The sequence below is a fragment of the Anopheles merus genome, chromosome 2R, assembly GCF_017562075.2.
Source record: "Anopheles merus strain MAF chromosome 2R, AmerM5.1, whole genome shotgun sequence".
Taxonomy (NCBI): domain Eukaryota; kingdom Metazoa; phylum Arthropoda; class Insecta; order Diptera; family Culicidae; genus Anopheles; species Anopheles merus.
Genome location: NC_054082.1, coordinates 32,797,445 through 32,820,365, shown reverse-complemented (window position 1 = coordinate 32,820,365; position 22,921 = coordinate 32,797,445). Strand labels below are relative to the sequence as shown.

The 22,921-nt window shown below is 51.6% G+C and overlaps 3 protein-coding genes across 12 annotated transcripts; 2 read left to right on the top strand and 1 right to left on the bottom strand.

The window, feature by feature from the left end:
• The first annotated feature begins 34 nt into the window (after positions 1 to 34).
• On the top strand, positions 35 to 2,284 carry LOC121603452 (protein Mpv17). The gene is made up of 2 exons (XM_041932147.1): positions 35 to 840; positions 914 to 2,284. The coding sequence occupies exons 1-2, from the start codon at positions 655 to 657 to the stop codon at positions 1,349 to 1,351; spliced, it is 624 nt and encodes a 207-aa protein (XP_041788081.1). The 5' UTR covers positions 35 to 654; the 3' UTR covers positions 1,352 to 2,284.
• On the bottom strand, positions 2,126 to 7,805 carry LOC121603450 (ATP-binding cassette sub-family C member 4-like). Of its 4 annotated transcripts, none has more exons than XM_041932138.1 (8): positions 7,671 to 7,805; positions 6,712 to 7,026; positions 6,445 to 6,627; positions 5,987 to 6,369; positions 4,866 to 5,853; positions 4,582 to 4,792; positions 3,627 to 4,509; positions 2,126 to 3,543 (listed from the first exon to the last, which is right to left on the bottom strand). In XM_041932138.1, the coding sequence occupies exons 2-8, from the start codon at positions 6,894 to 6,896 to the stop codon at positions 2,276 to 2,278; spliced, it is 4,101 nt and encodes a 1,366-aa protein (XP_041788072.1). In that variant the 5' UTR covers positions 6,897 to 7,026; positions 7,671 to 7,805; the 3' UTR covers positions 2,126 to 2,275. The 4 variants fall into 4 exon arrangements, with proteins under 4 accessions (XP_041788072.1, XP_041788074.1, XP_041788073.1 ...); XM_041932140.1 differs by having other exon boundaries at positions 6,712 to 6,950; XM_041932139.1 differs by having other exon boundaries at positions 7,689 to 7,794.
• A 2,912-nt stretch (positions 7,806 to 10,717) lies between these two features.
• Positions 10,718 to 22,334, top strand: LOC121588364 (ATP-binding cassette sub-family C member 4-like). Of its 7 annotated transcripts, none has more exons than XM_041906199.1 (7): positions 10,718 to 10,797; positions 13,547 to 14,059; positions 17,614 to 17,781; positions 17,859 to 19,910; positions 19,982 to 20,140; positions 20,213 to 21,493; positions 21,567 to 22,334. In XM_041906199.1, the coding sequence occupies exons 2-7, from the start codon at positions 13,875 to 13,877 to the stop codon at positions 21,841 to 21,843; spliced, it is 4,122 nt and encodes a 1,373-aa protein (XP_041762133.1). In that variant the 5' UTR covers positions 10,718 to 10,797; positions 13,547 to 13,874; the 3' UTR covers positions 21,844 to 22,334. The 7 variants fall into 7 exon arrangements, with proteins under 7 accessions (XP_041762133.1, XP_041762139.1, XP_041762135.1 ...); XM_041906205.1 differs by having other exon boundaries at positions 10,719 to 10,797; positions 13,724 to 14,059; XM_041906201.1 differs by having other exon boundaries at positions 10,730 to 10,812.
• Positions 22,335 to 22,921: the final 587 nt, after the last annotated feature.

Sequence of the window (22,921 nt, the reverse complement as noted above, 5' to 3'; positions counted from 1 at the left end):
TAAATCGACCTTCATTGCAATTGCGTTAAAAATCATAGGAGCCTAACCGTACGGCCAGACAGGGTGAAATATGTATACAGCGAAATGTACTATTTGACGAAATATGGAGATTCCGGAGCTGATTTCGATTCCGGAGCCGATTCTGATTCCAATTGTAGAATCGAAATAGGAATCGATTCCGGAGACGCAATCGGAATCAAGTAGTTCCGATTCCAAGCTCCCACCACTACTGCACCATTTTTGACATTGCTGCCTGTGTTCGCCAGGGTTGTCTAATCACAACCAGCTCCAAACCAGCTGTCAGCTGCGGATTGACAGGTCCAAACGAAAACATAAACACGGTGCAAAATTTACACAGCCCATACCGGCCGAAAAAGCGATAACGTGCAACGTGCGCCCTCCCGTCGCTGGGAGGAACGGAACGGAGGAAGTGCATACAAAAGCAGGGAAAGTAAAACTATCGATCCACTGTTTCCCGTGCGGTGCAGCTGCGCGTCTTCAGTACACAAACCGTCGCACACAGCTTCGATAAGATTGGCGTGCGAAGAAGTTGTGTTCTCGTTTTGTGCTAACTTCGTCGGCAACTCGTCGGTTCGGTGATCCGTTTCGTGGTTCCTATTGATCACACCCAGCAGCAGCAGAAGCAGCAGCAGCATGTCGCTCTCCACCCTGTACAAACGGGCCCTCGTTCGCTATCCCGTGCTGGTGCAGTCCGTCCAATCGGGGCTACTGATGGGGGCGGGCGACGTGATTGCGCAAGGATTCATCGAGCGCAAGGATTGGCAGTCGTTCGACGGTATGCGTGCCTTCAAGTTCTTCGGCATCGGATTTTGCGTCGGTGTAAGTATGCGTTGCGTTACTACCTGGGTGGCAAAAAGGTCGCTAAGAATCCGTCGGCCCTTCCCTTTTCTAGGGTCCGGGATTGCGGAAATGGTACGGCGTGCTGGACCGGCACATTGGCAGCAAGGGTGGCAGCAAGGCGGTCACGACGCTGAAGAAGGTTGCCCTCGACCAGATCGTCTTTGCGCCCATCTTTCTCGGCACACTGATCGGCACGATCGGGCTGCTGCAGGGGCACAATCTGGCCGAGATTCGGCACAAGCTGCGCCACGAGTACGGTGACATTCTGCTGACGAACTACTACATCTGGCCGTGGGTGCAGCTGGCCAACTTTTATCTCGTCCCGCTCAACTACCAGGTGCTGCTGGTGCAGTCGGTCGCGGTGTTCTGGAACACGTACCTGTCCTGGAAGACGAACCTGGGCGAAGCGGGACCAGGTAAGCCCGGTACGGTGAAATCGATCGCCCACGAGCCACTTCCGGCCGCCGGGGAGGAAAGTGTGGCAACGTAAGGACGTTATCGTTGAGGACGCGTGTGTCCGGTTTGTGTGACATCGGAGAACCGGCTCAAAATTGTGATAATAATAATGGGTTTGTGCCCGATTTAATCAGTCAGCCGGCAGTTGCTGCAGTGGGGGAACCGTACCCAATTGGTACGGTGAGACAGGAACGGTTTGCAAAGGAAGCAACATTGTTGACTAATGTGGCATACCAAGAATGAAGAGGAAGAAATTTTTGCAAAGCTTCTTGCTGCAAGAGCTTCTACTAGAATGCAGAAAAAGTTGTAACGGTTGTTAAAACGGTAGCTCACACCGTATCTATTGAAGCGCATGGAAAACGGAGAAGAGGTATAAATTGCCATATTACTAGTGTTTACTATCCATCACGCAAAAGGGTAGGCGAATTAATTATCTATATAAAAGACAAAAATTGAGTAATAGTGTAGGGGGTTTGATTTGGTTTAAAAATCCTGAACTAGCAAACGAAGAAGTGTAATGCAGTGTATAGTTCAAGCAGCAAAGAGGACATTAATAGCGAACGTACCGATTTTATCCACGCGATGCCATTATAATGAAACAATTATATATGCTTCCCCTTTGCACACTTCTGTAACATCGCAATGACACCAAACTAATACAGGTTATTTGAATATAATTTAAATAGCTTTAGCGAATAGTAATGCAGCAAGCAAGTTAATCAAAAAGTTCCTTTTTTATCGTTTGAAATTCGTCCGAATCGTTGTTGAATGGTCCAACAATAAACAGGTCTTTCACATCCACAGCAACTGTTGTTTAGAACGGTTCATTATTTTTATTGCTACTTTCGCTTTGCTAGTATAATCCTATCTAATTTGTTACTTTCCCTAACTTTCGCTAGCATTTTCTTAAGTACGTTCACTACCCTTTTTTTTTGCAACTTTTACAACGTATGCCGCTTCACTGCTTCATTCCCCCCGCGGCGCCCTGCTCGAGATTGTGCACCATTTTCATGAGACTGTCCGCCTCGTCCCGCCCAGTGGCCAGCACGATGCTGCGGAACGCACCATCCTCCCTTGCCAGCAGCTCGGCCGGCCGCCCAAACTCGACCGCCGTACCGTCGCTCATCACCAGCACCCGGTCGTAGTCCATGATCGTGTTGAGCCGGTGCGCGATCGTCAGCACCGTACACTGGGCAAACTGCTCCCGGATCGTGCGCTGTATCAGCCGGTCCGTATCGGGGTCCACGTTGGCGGTCGCCTCGTCCAGCACCAGTATCCGATTGCCGCGCAGTATCGCACGGGCCAGACAGAGCAGCTGCCGCTGACCGACGCTAAAGTTTTGCCCCCCTGCCGCCACGTACGCCTGCAGGCCCAGCCCGGCCGACGATTCGCTCGCCAGCTCGCGCAGCTCCACCAGCTCGAGCGCCCGCCACAGCGCCTCGTCCGGGTAGCTTTCAAACGGGTCGAGATTGCGGCGCAACGTGCCGGAGAACAGGACCGGATCCTGCGGTATGATGGAGATGTGCGAGCGGAGCTGCTCCAGCGGTACGTGCGCCGTGTCGGTGCCATCGATCAGTATGTCACCCTCGACCAGCGCCATCCGGAACAGGGCGGCAATGAGGGAGGACTTCCCCGCGCCCGTCCTGCCCACGATGCCCACCTTTTCCTGTGCGGCAACCGCAAAGCAAAGGCTGTGCAGTACGGCCACATCGTGCTCGGCATAGCGGAAGCAAACGTTTCGGAACTCGATCCGTCCCTGCTGCGGCCAATCGGCCGGTACCGGAACGACCGGAAGCGGGGCTTCGGTTTGGGACGCTTTCTGCTTCCCGCCGGTCTGTGGTGAGCGTTCGGCCGGCAGCTCCCGGTACTCGAGCAGCCGCTCGACCGCGATCAGATGGTTAAACATTTCCGCACTCTGCCGGATGCCGAACTGGAGCTGGCTGCCGATGCTACCGATCTGCGTGATGGCGAGGCCGACGCGCGCACCGACCGCATCCTCGTCCAGCATCAGGTAGCTGAACGTGACGATCGCGAGAAACAGAAAGAAGATGCTGTCGAGAAAGAGGCCAAACGCGATCCGCCCGGAGTGAAACATAAAGTACGCTCCGGTGTTCACGTTCTGGTGCGTGTCGAACTCGCGGATCAGTAGCTCCTGCACGCCGTAGGAGCGTATCGTCGGCAGCCCGGTCAGTGTGGCCGCGATGTGCGTGAAGATGGGAGATCTGGCTGAGAGGAAATGAAAGAGAAGAGTACCACAAACGATAACAAACAGATTTGCTGCTGCTTGGGTGAGGCGATGTGCTACTTACTTATTCCCTCCAGACGGCGCGTGTTTTGTGACGTGCGCAGGTACACTCGACGCGCAAACAGTAGCACCACAAACAGCAGCATGATCGGTACCATGAAGAAGGGCTGCACAAACACCACCACCAGCATGGCGCCGGCAAACATGAGCAGTGTTTGCGTTGCGTCCAGTATCGACTTGGGCAGCATGTCGTCCATCGCGCCCATATCTTTGGAGAAGCGGTTCAGGATGCGGCCCGACGCGTTCGTCTCGAAGAAGCGCATCCGGGCGCCGATGAACCCCGAAAACACGGTATCGTGGATGGACTGCGAGGCACGGGCACACGCCTTGTAAAACCCAAAGGCACGCAGTATGGCCACGAAAAAGATGGTGCCCACCAGTGTGGCATGCACGAGCACGCACGTATCTCTGCTGAGGGGATGGCTGGTGGGATCGTCGATCTGCTGCTGGGTTTGATTGCGATTGGGCGCAATCGGCTGCCCCGAGCCGGCAGTTTCCTCCAGTGCGGTCCAGTACGACAGCCACCAGTCGGCCACGCTCACGATCAGCTGCGTGATGGCGAACAGGAGCACCAGCCCGACAAAGATCAGCCAACTGCCGGCACTGGACGCGTACTGCAGAAACACCGAGCCCGGCACGGTTCCTTGCGACGACGCTTCGAACTTGTTCTTGGCCGCCTCCTGCTCGTCCCCGTCGCCGGCATTGAACTCCTCCAGCGTTACACTGTCCACCGTCACGGTGGACGCGGTGGAGGTGTGGGAAATCGTGCGATTGCTCGCGGGATGCGTGGACGCGTCCCCGTCCATGCTTTCGGACGGCTCCAGATGTTCCAGCTCGATGCCACGCTGCTGCAGTTCCTGCGGTGTGCCTTGCGCCTCTACCCGCCCCTGCCAATGCCAATGCCGCCAATCATTAGCATGTTTCAACGTACAAACCTAAACCTTACCACCCAACAGTACCTCCTTCATGACGACGACCCAGTCCGCCTGCTTCAGAAAGTGAACCTGATGCGTCACCAGTATGCGCGTTGCGTTCGGGTTGCGCCGCTTCAGGAAGCCCCCGTTGCCGATGCACAGCTCGAACAGATGTTTGGCGACGTGCGCATCCACCGCACTGAGCGGGTCGTCCAGCAGATACACGTCCGCCTTCCGGTAGACGGCCCGTGCCAAGCTGGCAAAGGGAAAGAAACTCGGTTTAATACAACATTCCAAGCGCGTGCGCTAGGAGGTACTGTTCAGCTTACCAGATGCGTGCCTTCTGGCCACCGGACAGCGAAACGCCTCGCTCGCCAATCACGGTCATATCACCCGCCGGCAGATGGGCCAGATCGGGCTGCAGGGCGCAAACCTTCAGCACCTGCCGGTACCGGTACTGGTCGAGCTGTTCACCGAACAGAACGTTCTGCCGCAAACTGCCGGTAAACAGCCACGGTTCCTGACTGGCGTAAGCGATCGAGCAGCCGCGGGCCAGCTGCAAACGGCCACTCTCGACCGGTAGCTCCCGCAGCAGCACCTGCAGTACCGAGCTCTTGCCCGAACCGACCGGCCCCACGATACCGATCAAGCTGCCCCGCCTAAACTGAACGTTCAGCTCGGACAGGGTCGCCGGTCGCACGACCGTCACCCGATCGCTGTCCACCTCACCCGGCACGGTCCAGCGGGCGGTCAGTGTACGCAGCTGGATCGCCACCCCGTCCGGCAGCGGTCCGTCCGTTGGTTCGTTCAGCAAACGGCGCGCTTCGCTCACAGTGCCATTTTCTTTCTCCTTTCCACTGGCTTGGTTCGCTTTTTCAGGCGCCTGCACCTCATCGTACTCGAGAAAGCGTTGCAGCCGCCGGGTCGCCACCAGCCCTTCCCCCAGCTCGGCAATGCCCCGCCCGAACAGGCCCGCCATCGTGTAGGACACGTTGGAAAGGTAGCTGGCGGCGACGAATACCTTCGCCGCGGTAATGTCCTCGTCGAGCGCTATGAATGCCAGCATCACGCCCAGTATCGCGGCCCGGGTGGTGAACAGCTGAAAGGACATGTACAGTGCCCGCAGGTAGCCGCTCCTCAGCACCTCCCGCATCTCGTTGCGCCGTGCCTGGGAGATGAGCTTCGCGAACGGCCGCTCCCAGGCGTACAGCTTGATGACGGCGATGCCGGCAATGATTTCGTCCATCAGCCGGATGCGCTCGTCCGTCTTGAGTGCGGTGCGCAACCGATACCGTGACGTCAGCGTGCCAGTATATGCTGCAACAGCGGGAGAGAGCAGAAGGTAAGGTAATTCAGTAGAGTAATATTAAAGGGAAAGCTTAATGGTTGATGACGATATTTCCTTAATGTTGGTTTGAGGTACATTGCTCCCATCGCGCTCCCAACTCACACTGTATCGGCGTAATGATGACGATCGCCACCAGCCCGGCCACACCGGACCAACCGATCTCGTACCAGAGCAGCACGGAGGCGAGCAGCATCACCAGCGGGGACGTCCACATGAAGCACACCAGGTACGACGCGATATCGAACCGGTTCACATCGTTCGACATCAGGTTCACCATCTTCCCGGGGGAGGTGTCGCCGAGCGCGTTGCGCGCCAGCCGCAGCGACTTCCGGTACACCACGCTGCAGACGGCAATCTTCGCCTTCACCCCGGTCAGCACCGAGATGATGCCGTACTGGTTGTCGCACAGGACGATGATGGCCCGCACCGCCACCATGCAGCAGGCGTAGTACAGTGCGTCCTCGCGCGTCACGTTCGATCCTTCGCTGGATGAAAGCAACCGGAAAAGAAGCGAAATGAGCGGCCAATGAGTGGTTGAGGCGGGCGTTACCACTACTCACCGGAAGTAGAGCAGCATTCGGCCGAGAAAAATCGGCTGCAGCAGGCGCAGCACAACCTCGGCAAAGAACGCCAGCACGGACAGGGTGACCCATTCCTTCCACAGCGTTCGGAAGATGGCCCTTACTAGGGATGGACTGTGGGAAGGCGTGTGGCGCTGCAGCTCGAGTTGCCGGTGCCACTGGCTGTGGAATAAAAAAGGGGGAAAAGCGTTTAAATTCCATCCCGCGCAACACACACACACACACAACCCCGGTCCGCTGCGTTACCGTTCCAAACGATTGCCCAACCGATCGGCACGATCCTCCTCCAGCGGGGTGTACAGATCGCTGATATCAAACGTTTGATTGTAGCCCTTCCGGAACATGTCCACCGTCCACCAGAAGGTTAGCACTGAGAGGAAGTTTGCCTTCTGGCGAGGATTCGGGCTAAGCCGAACGCGCGTCGCTTCCATCGCCTTGGGGGTGGGCTTCCTGGCCACTAATTGATAAGCGGGCGCTCACTTAAGCTGCGGGGGAATACACTTCACTTTACGACCTTCACTTCAGTCGGGCGAGGAATGGGGAAGGGGGGGGGGAATGGCACTTTAATTTAAATAAATAAAAGCGTTAGTTGGTGGGCAAACACAACCACCGGCACACGGTGTACACACGGTGTTTGTCGCACGCGCTAGGCCGTTGTGCTTGATTTATATTAAAAAAAAAAGGTCTTATCAATGTCGGCGCCGGATGTCCAGCCGGACGTGCACGTTCCAGCAGGTTTGGGCAGCACTTGGCCGGCCGGTCAACATGCTTTTGTTTGTCTTTAAGATCTTTAAGCAAAGGGCGCCCAGAGTGGTCTCTCTTTCGTTGCGTTCGCTCGGGGGAAGGTTTGACACGATGCATTTGCGAACACAAGATTGTTGCGATGCGATTGTTTCTAATTCGTTTGCATCAATCGTGGGGCGATAAAGTAAAAAAAAAGGAAGAAGAAAGAAACCCGCAACTAATAGCACGTTTTTTTGTTTTTGGCTAAACGCCACCACCAACAACACTGTCGCCCTTGCTAGTAATCCCCCACTCTGTGGGTCACATATACACACAAACCCACGCGCGTGCACACACACACACGCAGTGGTATGCAAGTTTGTTGTTTGGTTCTCTTTATACTCCCCTCACACAGTAAGCCGAAAATCAGCTGTTTTACTTGACAACGCTTCTCCCCCCGCTCCCACCTCACGGTTCGTTACCGGCTGTTTATGACGTACGGTGAAAGACGGGCAACGGATGCAAAGATCCCCCACTGATAACGGGTACACGATGGGCGGTCCGCTGTGGTAAAGGATCGCGCGACGACTGCTGCTGCCGCTATTTAATTCGCAATCGGTCGCGGTTATTCAATGGGGCGCTAAGGGTGAGAGTGTGTGCGCCCGAGAATATAGCGCAATTAGCGCTGAAACACTATCCCCACCACCACCTTGTGTGTGCACGTGTGTTGAATGGTAACGTAGCAACGGTGAGAATGTGTGTGTATGTATTAGGCACGTGCGAAGGAATTTGTTTGTAAAACGTTGGAATTATAGATTCGTTCGGCAATTGAATTTTTTGTCAAGCCAATTGTTCAGTTTATTAGTGCAAATCGTTGCAAAACTATCGTAATTGAAACTGTCGGTATGAAATTTTAACCAACGAAACAGACCTCGTTAACCTACTGTTCGACATCTCTCTTGCAGTGGCGCAACTGGACAGGGCTGTACAACACACAGACGGCGGTAATAGGATTGCGCGATGGAATTTGAATGTAAAAGATATTTTTTAATAGTTGCTTTTTATCAATATTGGCTACAATTTAACCAAAAAGACTCTTCAGCATAATAATTTTGCGAACCAAAAACCTTATTCTTTTTCTTCTTATTTAGCGAGAACCAAAAACCAAAGTGAATGGAAAGGAGGTGAGCTTGTAAAGAGGTTTTGCTCGCCATCAAGATTATGAAATTTGTCACTATATAACTGGGATGGTAAAGTTTGCTTACACCATAGCATCAGTGGAGGAAGATTTTACTCTTGTAATTGTATAAATAGATCACTCGAATATCTCTATCTAGCACAATTATATCACCCAATCCACCCAAGTGCCACAAATCCACTAAACGACGGCTAAACGGGTTCTAAACGATACAAGCTCTCAACCTAAACGGAATATAGAAAGACTTCGTTTAGCAGACGACAAATGACTCATGCATTCTAAAAATAGCAAAAAGCTGGTGGCGCCATCGCCCAACCAGTGGAGCTTCCTCGCTTGGAGGAGAGCTTTCTCATTTCCTCTGTACTGTTGTATGGTTTCGCATTGAAGTTATGCATCGCTAGAACTAGAACGGCGATACGATTGTTTAAATACTAAACTCCAATCGAAATTACCAGCACTGAAGCAAGTGAGATTTGAGCAATCGTCATTGGTGTTGATACCTGTGTATCTGACCACACGACCATTCTTATAGATTTTTGCTCGGAAAGTTAGAAGGCTATATATGTCATGATTAGATGAAACTTGTCGAAACACATTGCAAGAAAAGGACAGCAATATAATGATGAGTTGTAATATCCCATCTATTGAGCAAACCAATGAAGCTATGGAGCTTTCGTTTTTTTCTATGGATATTTGATTTTCCTGTCGTTTAAGCTTAATCTATGGCGTTTGGGCAAGTGCCACAACTCCACTAAACGACCACTCAACGGGGTCTAAACGGCTCAAGCTCTAAACCTAACAGATATCTAAAGAGACCTCATTTAGCAGACGGTAAACGGCTGATGCATTCTATAAATAGCATAAAAAGCTGGTGGTGCCATCTATTGGTGAGATAGCCACACAGTTGATCTTTCTTCGCTTTGAGAGCTTTCTCCTTCCCTCGACCATTTTTACAGATTTTTGCTCGGAAAGTTAGAAGGTTATATAGGCTATGATTAGATAAAGCTAGCGAAACACATTGCAAGAAAAGGATAGGATACAGGGATTACCTATCCAATCCGGTATCGTCAAAGCGTTATCGGTCAACGCCCGTAATTACTTTTTCGGGCGACGTAAACCCTCAATTGGGCACTGTCGTTTCTATTCGGGCCTTGTGAAGTTTGAATCGAGCATAGTGCAGAATGAATGCGGCCTACTCTTGAAGGAGTCAAATCGGTAGCTTCGGTGTGTTTGATGCATTAAGTTGTTTAAAAATACGTAGTTTACATGTTGTTTAACTTAGTATGTATTATTTTAGAATGTTAACCTAAGTTAATTACCAAAGCTATTATATTATTAAAAAATATAAAATCAAATTTTTGTTCACTTAATTTACATATATTGCGTCTCTCATTAACGGCGTGTATGAAGGACATTTTCAGGAGCATATGAGAAAAATACCTTTAGTATCCAATTTCGACCCAAGCGCCACAGATTAAGCTTAAACGACTGGAAAATTGAATATCCATAGAAAAAAAATGAAAGCTCCACAGCTTCATTGGTTTGATCAATAGATGGCGTATTACAACTCATCATTATATTGCTATCCTTTTCTTGCAATGTGTTTCGACAAGTTGCATTTTATTATGACCTATATAGCCTTCTAACTTTCTGAGCAAAAATCTATATAAATGGTCGTGTGGTTAGATACGTGGGTATCAACACCAATGACCATTGCTCAAATCTCACTTGCTTCAGTGCTGGTGGTTTCCGTTGGAGTTTAGTATTTAAACAATCGTATCGCCGTTCTAGTTCTAGCGATGCATAACTTCAATGCGAAACCATACAACAGTACAGAGGAAATGAGAAAGCTCTCCTCCAAGCGATGAAGCTCAACTGGTTGGGGTATCCCACCAACAGATAGCGCCACCAGCTTTTTTGCTATTTTTAGAATGCATGAGTCGTTTGGCGTCTGCTAAACGAAGTCTTTCTATATTCCGTTTAGGTAGAGAACTTGAGTCGTTTAGAAGCCGTTTAGTGGTCGTTTAGTGGATTTGTGGCACTTGGGGATCTGGTTTTTCGATAAACGTTGCCAGAATTTTGAGCTCAGATGAAATCACCCCATCTTCTATGTGTAGTAGAAAATGTAAAAAAAAACCATCCAGATGACTCAGTTACAAACCGTCTTTTATTTTTCTAAATTTCTACTCACTTTGGAGAAAAAAAACAACTTCTTCTCCATTTTTTTTTCCATCATAACCGGGTTGTACACCCCTGTGCCGGCTGTCTCGCGCCAAGCTCTCAACGGGGCAACGACGGCACAGCCGCGAGCGTCGAATCTTTCCCATATTCATTCGTGTTTCTCCCAAGACGCGGAGCAGTCGCATCCGGCCGGGTCTCCTCTCTTTTTCTCTCGCTCGCTCCGGCACACGGTACAGTGGCTAACGGTACTTGAGGGCAGCGCGCGCGAAACACCGCACATACACGCACCGTTGCGACGTGATTTGCTTTGTGTGGTATGTTGTGGTGTTGTGGAACGTTTTATTCTATTTTGCACTGATATTTCGCGACATGAAGCAATGAGTACACTGTTGGTTGAATTATCTTCGACCGGCTTCCCATCCGTTACATCGCACCCGCGCGCTACCACGGCTCGTTTTACCATGCCGTGTGCGAAACTACGTGTGGCTGTGTGCGTGCGTGTGTGTGTGTGTGTTATGCGCACGCAATTTTTTTGACACTGCCAAGACGAATTATACAACTCCATCCGCGTGCGGCTCGCCGGTTGTTGTCGGGGACGCGTTGAAGAACCTCTGCACGCCACAGGTGTTTGCGTTGCTGCAGATCACGTCCTGCCAAAGTGCACCAGCTGCAGTTTTGGCATCTTCTGCAACCATGTGCTTGTGTGTGTGTGTGCGTGTTTCTGTGTCGGTAATCGTAGTAGTAGTAGTGGTGGTGGGCAATAATTACATCAGCATTACCAACCAGCAATGTGCGGTGCGAGAGAGCTGCCGGACTATTTTGACAGATAGCATTTGTTTGTTTACATTCGCATTCGCACTGGCCGGCTGTGATTATGCGACGGCGAAAGGAAGAAATGTGCAAAAGATTACACTGTGTAATTTGTGCCCCTCTGTCTGTGTGTGTGTGCTAATTTTTTATTGTTTGCATTGTTATTAACTGGCGTGATGGATGACGACAAAGGGTGACTTTCAGTTTGCGGCCGCCGATGGTTCTACTATTTTTAACCCACCCGGTTTCACCAATGAAGCAGGGAGAAAGAAAGAGAGAGAGAGGCAGAAGTCAGTATCGTTGATTGTAGAGAGTTAGATGTGTGTGTGTGTGTGTGTGTGTGTGTCAGTTACTGAATCCGTTTTCATCATTTTTTTATTATTTTGGTTTCAGAAGGCAAAAACAACGAAACACATCCCTTCATGCTTCCGATGCTTGAACAAGAGAAACCATTGAAGGGGCGCTGGTGCGGAATGATAGTTTTCCCATGCCCTTCACCAGATTTTGCTTATCGCACATTGTAAAATGCTGACGTTTGGGTTTGCCGGGAAGACGTTGTTCCGCCTGAACACCACGCTTTTTTTTGCTAGCCCACACGGACACTTATCAGCTCCCTGGTTCAATCTCTGTCCCGGTCGAGCAAGAGACAAGTGATGCTGTATTATTTGATCATTTGCTTATCGCGTCACGATGGTATTAAATTTCTCGACACGTTTTTTTTGCTTTGCTCATAGTAATGTGCGGCTAGGGAAAAAATAGACACTCACACATAATAATCATCCCTTTCGGTCAGCATGCAGCAGAAGCGTAGGCGCGGGAGGCTTTTAACGAGATAAGCAGGTACGGGGGTACGGTGGAACCTGATGAACTGTAACGTGCAGTAGTTACACGGGGAGGGGAGGATAAATTACAACCTACCGATGCATACAAACCCAACACACGCAACACGTTTGTGCAATGTCATGTTTTGCCGGAGCACAGGAAGAGTAGGCCCCGGGAAATGATCAAATATTTGCGTCATGTGTGTCCGCGTACCGTGTTGAGCCTGCTTGTTGACACAGTGATAGGGGGACGGCCCATGGACCCGATAGTGATAGCCCGGTCAGAGAAGTGTCACAGTGTGCCGCTCACAGTAGTGTGTGTCCACCGGCAGTAGGAGAGAGAGAGCTATCTGTGGAAAGAGTAATTACATCAAATGGATGTATTTGATTCTTTGGCAGTGTTGTTTATCTTTTTATTTGAAAAATTATGTGTACTTTTACATCTTATCAGTACGGGGAAAACCATTGCTGCATTGCCATTCAACACCGGAACCGTTGAAGGACAGCTCTTTACAGTACTGTGTGTGGGTTATTTTTGCCAACAAAAACACTTCCTACTTTTATTTTTGCATTGTTTCACTGTTAAAGATGGAATATTCAGTGCAAACAATGTAATTGCCATTCATACGCGTGCCGAGGGTGCCTATCTGGGAATATGCAGCGCAATGTCCTTCGGCCGTGGATAAGCTCACGCTCACGTGGAGAGCGCAGTGAGACAACAGTACGGCGACAATCAAGCGACGGGCAGCAAAGTAGGCAGAGCGAAAATGACACAGCACAGTGATTTAAACAGACGGTTAAAAGATGACGTTTAATAATGATCCAGCAGTTTGCCCGAGGGCCGACCGTGTGCTGCGCCCGGTGACGTGTTTTTAATGGCCCTTTCCTCGTATGCGAAAACACCCGGTGGTGTTTACGCGCCAAACCGGAAAAGGAATGTACTGGCTTCTTCCAAAACCTCCGCCATCAATATCTTAAACGGAACATACACACTTAAACAGCATTGTTTACGGGGCAGCTAAGAAGCACCCCCGATAAGGCAGAAGGGGGCTCCCAGACGAGCAAAACGACGCGTACGACGTTGGTTTTAGTTTGAAATGATTTAAACATCACACGCCACGCCACCACCTGGGTCAATTGCATTCCGGTATTTGGAGCGTTCGGTGAGGCTGCTGCCCTTGAGATAGTGCCACCGTCCTGTCACCCGATACGGTGTGGTATCAGCATTTTCCCGCGATAATGTTGCTATCAACTCTGTAAGGGGCGCCCCATGTCGTGTGACTTATTTTTAGGATCCCCAGTGATAGGGCTTTATATTTAATACACATTTTGATTTTTACGATTGCAGCCCCAAACACGCGCTCGCCAAGCAGCAAGGCGCCGCCCGGGTATCAGTGCCGCAGTGATCATTGCTGGGTTTAGTAGTTTATTACCATCGTTGTGTGTCTCGTACGTGAGTGTGTGTGTGTGCTTAATTTTAGTGTGATTTTTCTTACCGGTTAATGTGTGTGCCAAACGATCGTAGCCAGTGTGCCGTGCCCGACCGTGCTATGAAGCTGTTTGGAAAACGTTCAATTACGCGGAAAAATTCTTAACGTCTGTGCAAACCAACAAAAAGAAGAAGAAGAAGAAGAAATTAGTGCAAGTGAAAGAGTGAAAAGCCCGGCAATACCAGGATGGAAGCGATCACAAGAAAGCTTCCCCCCAACCCGCGACAAAATGCTAGCATCCTGTCCGCGCTGACCTTCTGGTGGACGATCGATCTGTTCCGGAAAGGGTACAGCAAGGTGCTGGAGCTGCAGGATCTGTTTCGCCCGCTAGATGTCGATCGGTCCGACGTGCTCGGCGATCGGTTGGAAAAGTGAGTACTCTGGTATTCGTATCTATTTCGTTTTCCCCCCAGATGATCTAATGAGTCAGTTTTCATGTTGGGTTTATAGTTGTAGAATTGTTTACATTTGAAGAATGGTCGTAACTCATGATCATCTAAGGTTCGTCCTAAATTCATGAAAATAGGAGGCAAAAACTAAAAACTAAATGGCATCATGAAAACCACTCATTCGGCTAGAAATTACTGAGACCATATTGGCTTCAGTTCAATTCAAATTCAGCCGCAGTGAGTCCATCCAGATTGCAGTATTTTAGCCTGCTGAACTGTTGCTAGGCATACCTTACCATAGCTTTTTACAAGCGCAGACTTCAGAGGGCAAAAATAATAATCAAACTCTCAAACTGTGCATGGCACAATGTTGCTATATTAGACCGTTTTGTGATCGGTTGTATCGTCCATATAATCGCCATGCTCGATCTCCCGCTGTATTCGAGCTGGAGTTTAGAGGATCATACCAACACACATCGCCAATGGGTGATCATGATGTGGACGAGCGGCGAGAGGTCGGCGCTACCGACGCATTAACGTTTACCAACGTGAGTCAGCAGGTTCCATTACGATTGCAGGCACGGGAAGATCGGTAGATGATGGGATGAGAATGCTGATTATACATCACACAGAGACGCAAGCCCTTGAACATTCAATCATCAGAATGGTGATGGTTTGTGGCGATCGTATTCTAAGCAAGCTCGTTCTCGCCATGTGCGATTTGTGGAAGTTGGCAGTATTGGTGGCGTTGGTTGAATAGAGTTGTTTTATTGTTTTTTTTTCTAAATTTGGTACCCATGTGAGCGGCCCGGTCAGTTTACAGCGCTCTTTGTCGTTGGAAATGGGTTTGGATCTCGTTAAGAATCGATTTGATCACTCAGTTCCATTGTTTAGTTTGCCTGATGTAATGTAATTATGGTTCAGCACCTGAAGACAAATGCTCCATTTTCAACCCGTTTTGCATAGCTTATAGCAAGCGATATCTGCCCACAACTTTATCTTGTTTGGAAGATCATTAAATTGCATCAGTATAATGCTGAAGAGAGCACGCCCGCCCACCATTCTGGATTGTTTGTTGACGCGCGACCGTCATAAATTAAACGGGGAACTTCTGCTCTTATGACACTACTCTTTCCCCCATTCCTCCGAACCCGGGTCGGTCGCTCCACTTGCTACACTTTTCGTTTTGTCGAGCGCCATGGTATAGCATGATGATACAAATTGAACTTTATTAGAAGTAATTGACCGGCGTCACGCGTTCCAGTTTATGGTTTCGATGGACGCGTAAATGGAGTGGAGAGTGGAGCGCTGAGTTCAAGGTGTCCAAGGGGTTCGACTGCGAAATTGATATGCGTTCCCTGGTCGTCACTCGTTTGTTTGTCGTTGCGTATCGGTGGCGTACAGCGCGTGGCCACACGCTTGCAAAAGCAAGGGGTATCGATTAATAAGTGAGGCAGCCGCTCTTATTCCGAAGTATGTGTGCTGATCACACTTATATGGGTGTATGGGGAGACTTTTACAGAAATGACAGAAAGAGTGTAGATCATTTGGCAGAACATGTGAATATGTGTTTTGGTGTTCATTTCCTCTCATCACGGGTTGTTGAAAGATCTGATCGATCCAATAGTATAGTGTGCAATATCTGGCCTTAATTTTAAGCATTCGAAACCAGCTGTTTGATTACTTCCAAGAGATTATTCCTTGTATGCAATCAATGGGATCGCTGTTCTTGTTTGAGAGAACAATTAGAAGGATGTTTCAGCCTCGTGACTTGCTCATTTAGCAACATTTGATTTGTTTCAATCTCCTATGGGCCTAGGTCAGGGTCTAGTAAATGTAGCGTATCATCCACCACGACTTATTCCAACCAAAAAGAGGCTCCACATTGGTGATACTCATTGATTGAATTTATTTCGTCTGCTCACACAAGAACAAGACTTCTGTGAATGTTTCCTCGGTTCTTGTTTGCGCTCCACTCTCACACAACTGATCAATCCAAATGTTCAAAACAAAATCTGGCCCAGAGCAACAAATCACACCTCTGCCCGGGGTGCACGTTAACTAATGAACCTTAAATTTAATTGCGTTACCCTACCCCGTTCTCATTCACCAACTCGTGCGAGGTGCCTTCTCCAATGTTGGCTCAGGTTAAACAAATAATTTAAACTTCTAGTTACTGCTGCTTCCCGCCAGTGTCTAACCACTGGCGCACAAGTGTGTGTGTGTGTGGGAGACCCAAACCCGAACCCGTCCAGGGCTGGATGGTTTGTTTGGCGCTTCAATATTGACTATTTGTGCAGTGCCTCTCCGCCTTGATAAAGCCTCCGTCGAGATGCTGCTGCTGCGGTTTCTGCGGTTTCTTCTTACACACGATCGTGCACCCAACCGAATGTGGGAGGGAGGGATGTACGCTGGTGTGTGTGTGTGTGTGTTTGGTGTGAGCAGCGTACTCGATGCCATGTTGCTGGTGGTGGAGTTTTAAAACTGCCGCATCATTGTTGCGTTGCCCTTCCTCGGGGGCACTGGCCTAGCCCACTACCCAAGTGATGCTGGCACAGTGGTGGTGATCGGTCTTCTTTTCTTTTTTTTGGTTCTCCGTGGGGCCGCTTGGCTGTACCGCCTGGAATCACGCCCTGGAAACGATGTCATAATTTGCGTGTCACTTCGTGCTGCTCGTCATCGTGTTACGCATCGGTGTGCGATAAGGTGTACACACCCGCACGTCACTGTTATTGCACAATAATGGTACAATTATTTCACAATGCTTGGCGTGCTTGATTTGCAACGATGTGTGGCATGTATTGTTCGGCTTCAATGGTTTGTGCAAATTCTAGATTGGTGGATTATGGTTTGACCCATCGCTCGGCAAAGTCTGGCCCTCGAGATCGATTTACTGGGATGTTCGTAGAACAAAAGAAGAAGAATGGTAAAAAAGTAATTGTTTTACAGGGCTTTTGTGTTTACAGGGCTTTACAAGTCACTTTAGTCACAATTATTCGCCGCCTCCAAGATGTTTTCCAACAACTGTCACATGGTGTATTTGCTTCACAATGAGATTTCAGTGTGAACCCATGATTTTCAACACATCATAAAGACTTGCTTGAATTCGGCCCGATGGTTAAAAAGTTTGCCGACCCCTGGTTTAAGTAATCGAGCATCATCTATACTCTTTCCGATTCCCTGATCAAAATGAAACCGACAGCCGTCAATTATTTACGGTTGACCGGGTTTGTGGAAACTGCTCATTACAATGACCCCTCTTCCTGTTTCTTCCACTTCGAACACGTTGGATATGCATGGTTGGCCGCTTTAAACGATGTTATTGTGTGAAGATAAAATGCCGCAATGAAAAGCTCAATTAATGTGCCGCTTAATGTGAACAATTTCCACTGCAAGTAGTTTCCATAGAAATAGCTGAGAGAAATTCTACCCGCTAAAGCTTAGTAACAGTGTTCTGTCGTGCGGATTGCATACCTTAGCTACGATTTTTCAAACGTCCCCTAAATGTCTGCAATTTTGTACTTTTTCCTTTGCAGAAAATGGTTCGAACAGCAGGCCGGCCCTGGCCGACCGTCGCTGGTGAAAGCGATCTTCAAGACGTTCTGGCGCGAGTACGGTGTGCTCGGGTTCATCACCATCATCAACGATATCGTGATCCGGCTGGCACAGCCCATCTTTCTCGGCTGGCTGCTACTGTACTTCCGGTGAGTGTGCATGTTCTCTCTTTCTCCCCTGAAAGGAAACCATTTTATTGATTCCCTTTTTCCCCCCATGATTGCAGGAAGGACACGGAGGTAACGCGCGAGAGCGCCTTCCTGTACGCCGGTGCGATCGTGCTGCTGAACGCGCTGAGCGTGATCACGATCAATCAGTACGTGCTGGGCAGCTTCCAGAACGGTATGAAGGTGCGGATTGCGGTGTGCAGTGTGATCTACCGCAAAGCGCTTCGGTTGTCCCGCACGGCCCTGGGCGATACGGCGCCGGGGAAGGTGGTGAACCTGCTGTCGAACGACGTGAACCGGTTCGACATTGTGTCCGTCTTTCTGCACTCGATGTGGTCGGCACCGCTGCTCGCCATCATCATCGGGGTGCTGCTGTACCTCGAGATCGGCGTCGCCGGGCTGATCGGCATGATCGTGATCTTCATCGTGACGCCGATCCAATCGTACACGGGCAAGCTGACGAGCCGGTTCCGGCTGCAGACGGCGCTCCGGACGGACGAGCGCATCCGGCTGATGGACGAAATCATCTCCGGCATCCAGGTGATCAAGATGTACGCCTGGGAGCGGCCGTTCGCGAAGCTGATCCGGCACGCGCGCCAGATGGAGCTGAAGATCGTGCGCAAAAGTGCGTACGTGCGCGGCCTGTACATGACGTTTCTTCTGTTCACCACCCGGACGGCGCTATTCTGCACCATGATGGCGATGGCGCTGCTCGGGGACGAGCTGACGGCGGCCCGCGTCTTCGTGGTCGCGACGTACTTCCACATCCTGGCGAACACGATGTCGGCGATGTTTGTGCGCGGCATTGCGGAGATTGCGGAAGCGATGGTGGCGATGCGCCGGCTGGAGCGCTTCCTCGAGTTTGAGGAGCGCGAAACGGAGGCGCTGCCGGACGGCAAGTCCCGCCTGCTGGCCGAGTTCGGGCTGAATGGGGACGCGACCGAGAAGCAGCGGCTGATCGAATCGGAAACGCAGCTCCCGCCCACGATTGCCGTCTCGCTGAAGGGTGTGACGGCGCGGTGGGGTGCCGTCCGCCGGCAGGAAGACTTTCCGCGCAAGGGTGAAAAGCAACCGAACGGCAAGCTGCAGCAGGAAGGGCAGGGAGCGTCGGACGAACTGCCACCGGTAACGCTGTCCAACCTGAACATTGACTTCCGCAAGGGACTGCTGATCGGTGTGATCGGACCGGTCGGTTCGGGCAAATCGTCCCTGCTGCAGGCGATCCTGCGCGAGCTGCCGCTGGAATCGGGCAGCGTGGTAGCGCAGGGCCGGTTCGCGTACGTCAGCCAGGAACCGTGGGTGTTTTCCGGCACGGTGCGGCAGAACATTCTGTTCGGGCAGCCGATGGAGAAGGAGCGCTACGAGGCGGTCGTGCGGGCCTGTGCGCTGGTGACGGACTTTGAGCAGCTTCCCGACGGCGACCGGACGATGATTGGCGAGCGGGGAGCGGCCCTGTCCGGCGGGCAGAAGGCGCGCATCAGCTTGGCGCGGGCGGTGTACCGGCGGGCGGACGTGTTCCTGCTGGACGATCCGCTCAGCGCGGTGGACGCGCACGTCGGGCGCCATCTGTTTGATTTGTGTCTGGGGCCGCAGGGACGGCTCGGGACGCTGCGGGCGACGCGCATCCTCGTCACGCACCAGGTGCACTTCCTCAAGGAGGCGGACTGGGTGGTGGTGCTGAACGAGGGCCGGGTGCAGGCGCAGGGCACGCCGCACGATCTGGTGCAGAGTGGGATCGATTTTGTGGAGCTGGTCGAACGGAAGGAGGTGGAGGGCAGCGAGCTGGAGGGTGGTGGTGGTGGTGGCGGCGCTGATGGGGATGGATCGGTCGGGGGAGGCGATCGACGAAGCCGGCGGGATTCGCGTGCTTCCGCCCGTTCGGGTGGATCGTCCGTGCATGCCGATGTAAGCGACGAGGAAGAGCGTGACCTGGCGGCCGACGCACCGGTCCAGAGCAACATGGAGGGGACGTCCCGGGGGAAGGTGCAGGGTTCGCTGCTGCTGAGCTATCTGGGCAGCGGGGCAAACGGGCTGATCATGTGCGGACTGTTGGCACTGTTTCTAGCGACGCAGCTCGCGGCGAGTGGGGCCGATTATTGGGTTGCTTTCTGGTAAGTGGTCACCCAAGCAGAAACGATGATGGTGCGCTCACTAATTGCTAACGGAAATTTCATTGGCACAGGACTTCACAGGAAGAGCAGCGACTGTTCCGAGCGGCACACAACTTGTCCGCCGGCCCGGAAGCGGCCACCGACGAGCTGCCGCCACTGCTTAGCACGGAAACCTGCATGGCCATCCATGGTGCGCTGGTGGGCAGCATCTTTCTCATTGCCATCACCAGGTGAGGGGAACTGTTTAGACGAATATCCCAAAGCAAAGCTACATCGCCGCTCTTTTCACCCTTTTCATTCAGATCGATCAGCTTCTATCAGACCTCGGTGCGGGCGTCGCAAAACCTGCACGATGCAATGTTTGCCGGCTGCGTGTCCACCACGATGCGCTTCTACGACACGAACCCGTCCGGTCGCATCCTGAACCGCTTCTCCAAGGACATGGGCTCGGTGGACGAGCTGCTGCCGAAAGCGATGCTCGACGCGTCGCAAATCATTCTCAGCCTGTGCGGTACGCTCGTCGTGACGGTGCTCGTGAACCCACTGTTTCTCGTACCGCTAGCCCTGCTCGGCGTCGTGTTCTGGTTCGTGCGCCGGATCTATCTGAAAACGTCGAAAAACATCAAACGACTCGAAGGCATTACGCGCTCGCCCGTCTTCTCGCATCTGTCGGCCTCGCTGGCCGGGCTGCCGACGATACGGGCGTTCGGTGCGCAGGGCGAGCTGATCCGCGAGTTCGACGCCCATCAGGACATACACACGGCCTCGTTCTACATGTTCATCACCGCCAGCACGGCGTTCGGCTTTGCGCTCGATCTGCTCTGTCTGATCTTTGTGTTTATCGTGGTGTTTAGCTTCCTGCTGGTCGAGCAGGACACGTTCGGCGATCGGGTGGGGCTGGCGATCACGCAAGCGATGGCCCTGACCGGCATGATGCAGTGGGGCATCCGGCAGAGTGCCGAGGTCGCTAACTTTATGATGTCGGTCGAGCGGCTGCTGGAGTATCGGGATCTAGCACCCGAGCGGCAGCCGGAGCGACCGCGCGCACTGAACGCGGGCTGGCCCGGGGAGGGTCGGATCGAGTTCCGCAGCGTCACGTACCGCTACTTCGAGGGAGCGCAGGCCGTACTGCGCGATCTGTCGTTTGAGATACGGCCGCGCGAAAAGGTCGGCATCGTGGGGCGCACCGGGGCGGGTAAATCGTCCCTAATTGGGGCGCTGTTCCGGCTGGCACAGGTCGAGGGCGAGATACGGCTGGACGGGATCGATACGGCGGACATCACGCTCGAGCAGCTCCGCTCGAAGGTGTCGATCATACCGCAGGATCCGGTCCTGTTTTCGGGCACGCTGCGCCGCAATCTCGACCCGTTCGAGGACTACCCGGACGTGGAGCTGTGGGGTGCGCTGGAGCAGGTGGAGCTGAAGGAGCTGGCCAACACGCCGGCCGGGCTGCAGATGGCGGTGGCGGCCGGTGGTTCCAACTTTAGCGTCGGTCAGCGGCAGCTGATCTGTCTCGCGCGTGCCATTCTGCGCAACAACCGCATCCTGGTGCTGGACGAAGCGACCGCCAATGTTGATCCAAAGTAAGTTTGTGTGTGTGTGTGAAAGGGGTGTACAACAGATTGCTAAAACCGTGTATTTCGTTTATCGTTGCAGCACGGATCGGTTAATACAGGAAACGATACGGCACAAGTTTGCCGACTGTACCGTGCTGACGATCGCCCACCGGCTCAACACGATCATGGACTCGGACCGGGTGCTAGTGATGGATGCGGGCCAGGCCGTCGAGCTCGGTACGCCGCACGAGCTGCTGCAGCTGCCGATCAGCATCTTCCGCGACATGGTGCTCGCGACCGGGCCGGCCGAATCGGAACGGCTGCAGCAGATCGCACTGCACAAGCACGAACAGCAACAGCTGGCTGCGTCTGACTAATTGTGCATTCTGTGTGTATAGGAATAGGAGTTAAAAAGTGTCCTTATTAGTGGGTGAAGCGTGCGTTGCAACGTGAATCTCTCGTGCGTACGATGCGTGTACGCGGGCGGACGTTTGAGCGCGTAAGGATGCACCAACTGCCGACTGCTATCACTACCACCACCCTTCGTTACAACCAGTGCGTGTGTGTCCAGTGTGTGGTAGGTGTCGTTTAGCGTACCGGAAATGTCGAAATGGCGAGTACAATTATCGAATGTAGTGGCGCAGGAAGGAAGGACGCGTGCCAAAAGGCGGCTACATTTGCTTCCGGTTTTTTTTTTAACCAAGCCCCGTACAATGTTACCCATATTATTAGGTAGACGAAAGTGTAGGATACAAAAGCCGAACAAACGTAGTTATATGCCTTACGAGATATGTATTAGATATGCATACCGTTGTTTTAATTGTGTAACTCTACTGTAGCGTGGTAATAGGAACAGTTGAAAATGTTACAATTTTGTGTGTTTTATTTCATAATTCTGTAACTGAAAGAAAATCCGGTTCTAAATGACGCGGTTCCTTGCAGCCAATCCCCGCATGCAATCGACGGCACGCAGGAGCTTAACGGCCCATTTGAATTTGCTGCATGTGTGCCGACAGCGCTCGCTTCTTCTACTGTCAGCGTACAGTAAAAACGCGCCTAACAGCGACCAGGAGCGCATACGCACCAGTGCAGCGGGGGAAGGTAGCAGCTGTGATCGAGCGAACCGGTTTGCTGTGTGCCTTTCTACGCCTGTGCGCCCTCGCGTGATGGTTGTGCTCGTGTGCTGCCCGTTCCAATGGGGCTGCAGGGTTAGAGCGCTCAATTTGGAGTGTGTGTGCTGTTTGAAATATTATTTTTGTTGTACATTTTCATGCCTTATGTGAAAATTCAGCAGTGTAATTAGAACGTTAACAGTACGATATTAATAAAATACATTTGAAACGCAATGATTTCATTTCCATCACTCAAATTTAGTTATTTTGCAACCGAAAGGATAACTAATTGACGATATGAACCACGCTCTACGAGCCCTGCCTACACAACAAAAACAGTGCG

What these genes read in the sequence shown, in the direction of transcription:
- LOC121603452 (XM_041932147.1), top strand. Translation starts at nt 655, where the DNA reads ATGTCGCTCTCCACCCTGTACAAACGGGCCCTCGTTCGCTATCCCGTG. An exon ending in GCATCGGATTTTGCGTCGGT is followed by an intron (nt 841 to 913) that starts GTAAGTATGCGT and finishes TCCCTTTTCTAG; the next exon opens with GGTCCGGGATTGCGGAAATG.
- LOC121603450 (XM_041932138.1), bottom strand. Translation starts at nt 6,896, where the DNA reads ATGGAAGCGACGCGCGTTCGGCTTAGCCCGAATCCTCGCCAGAAGGCA. An exon ending in TTGGGCAATCGTTTGGAACG is followed by an intron (nt 6,628 to 6,711) that starts GTAACGCAGCGG and finishes TTTATTCCACAG; the next exon opens with CCAGTGGCACCGGCAACTCG. An exon ending in GGCCAGAAGGCACGCATCTG is followed by an intron (nt 4,793 to 4,865) that starts GTAAGCTGAACA and finishes TCCCTTTGCCAG; the next exon opens with CTTGGCACGGGCCGTCTACC.
- LOC121588364 (XM_041906199.1), top strand. Translation starts at nt 13,875, where the DNA reads ATGGAAGCGATCACAAGAAAGCTTCCCCCCAACCCGCGACAAAATGCT. An exon ending in GATTATTGGGTTGCTTTCTG is followed by an intron (nt 19,911 to 19,981) that starts GTAAGTGGTCAC and finishes TCATTGGCACAG; the next exon opens with GACTTCACAGGAAGAGCAGC. An exon ending in TTTCTCATTGCCATCACCAG is followed by an intron (nt 20,141 to 20,212) that starts GTGAGGGGAACT and finishes CTTTTCATTCAG; the next exon opens with ATCGATCAGCTTCTATCAGA.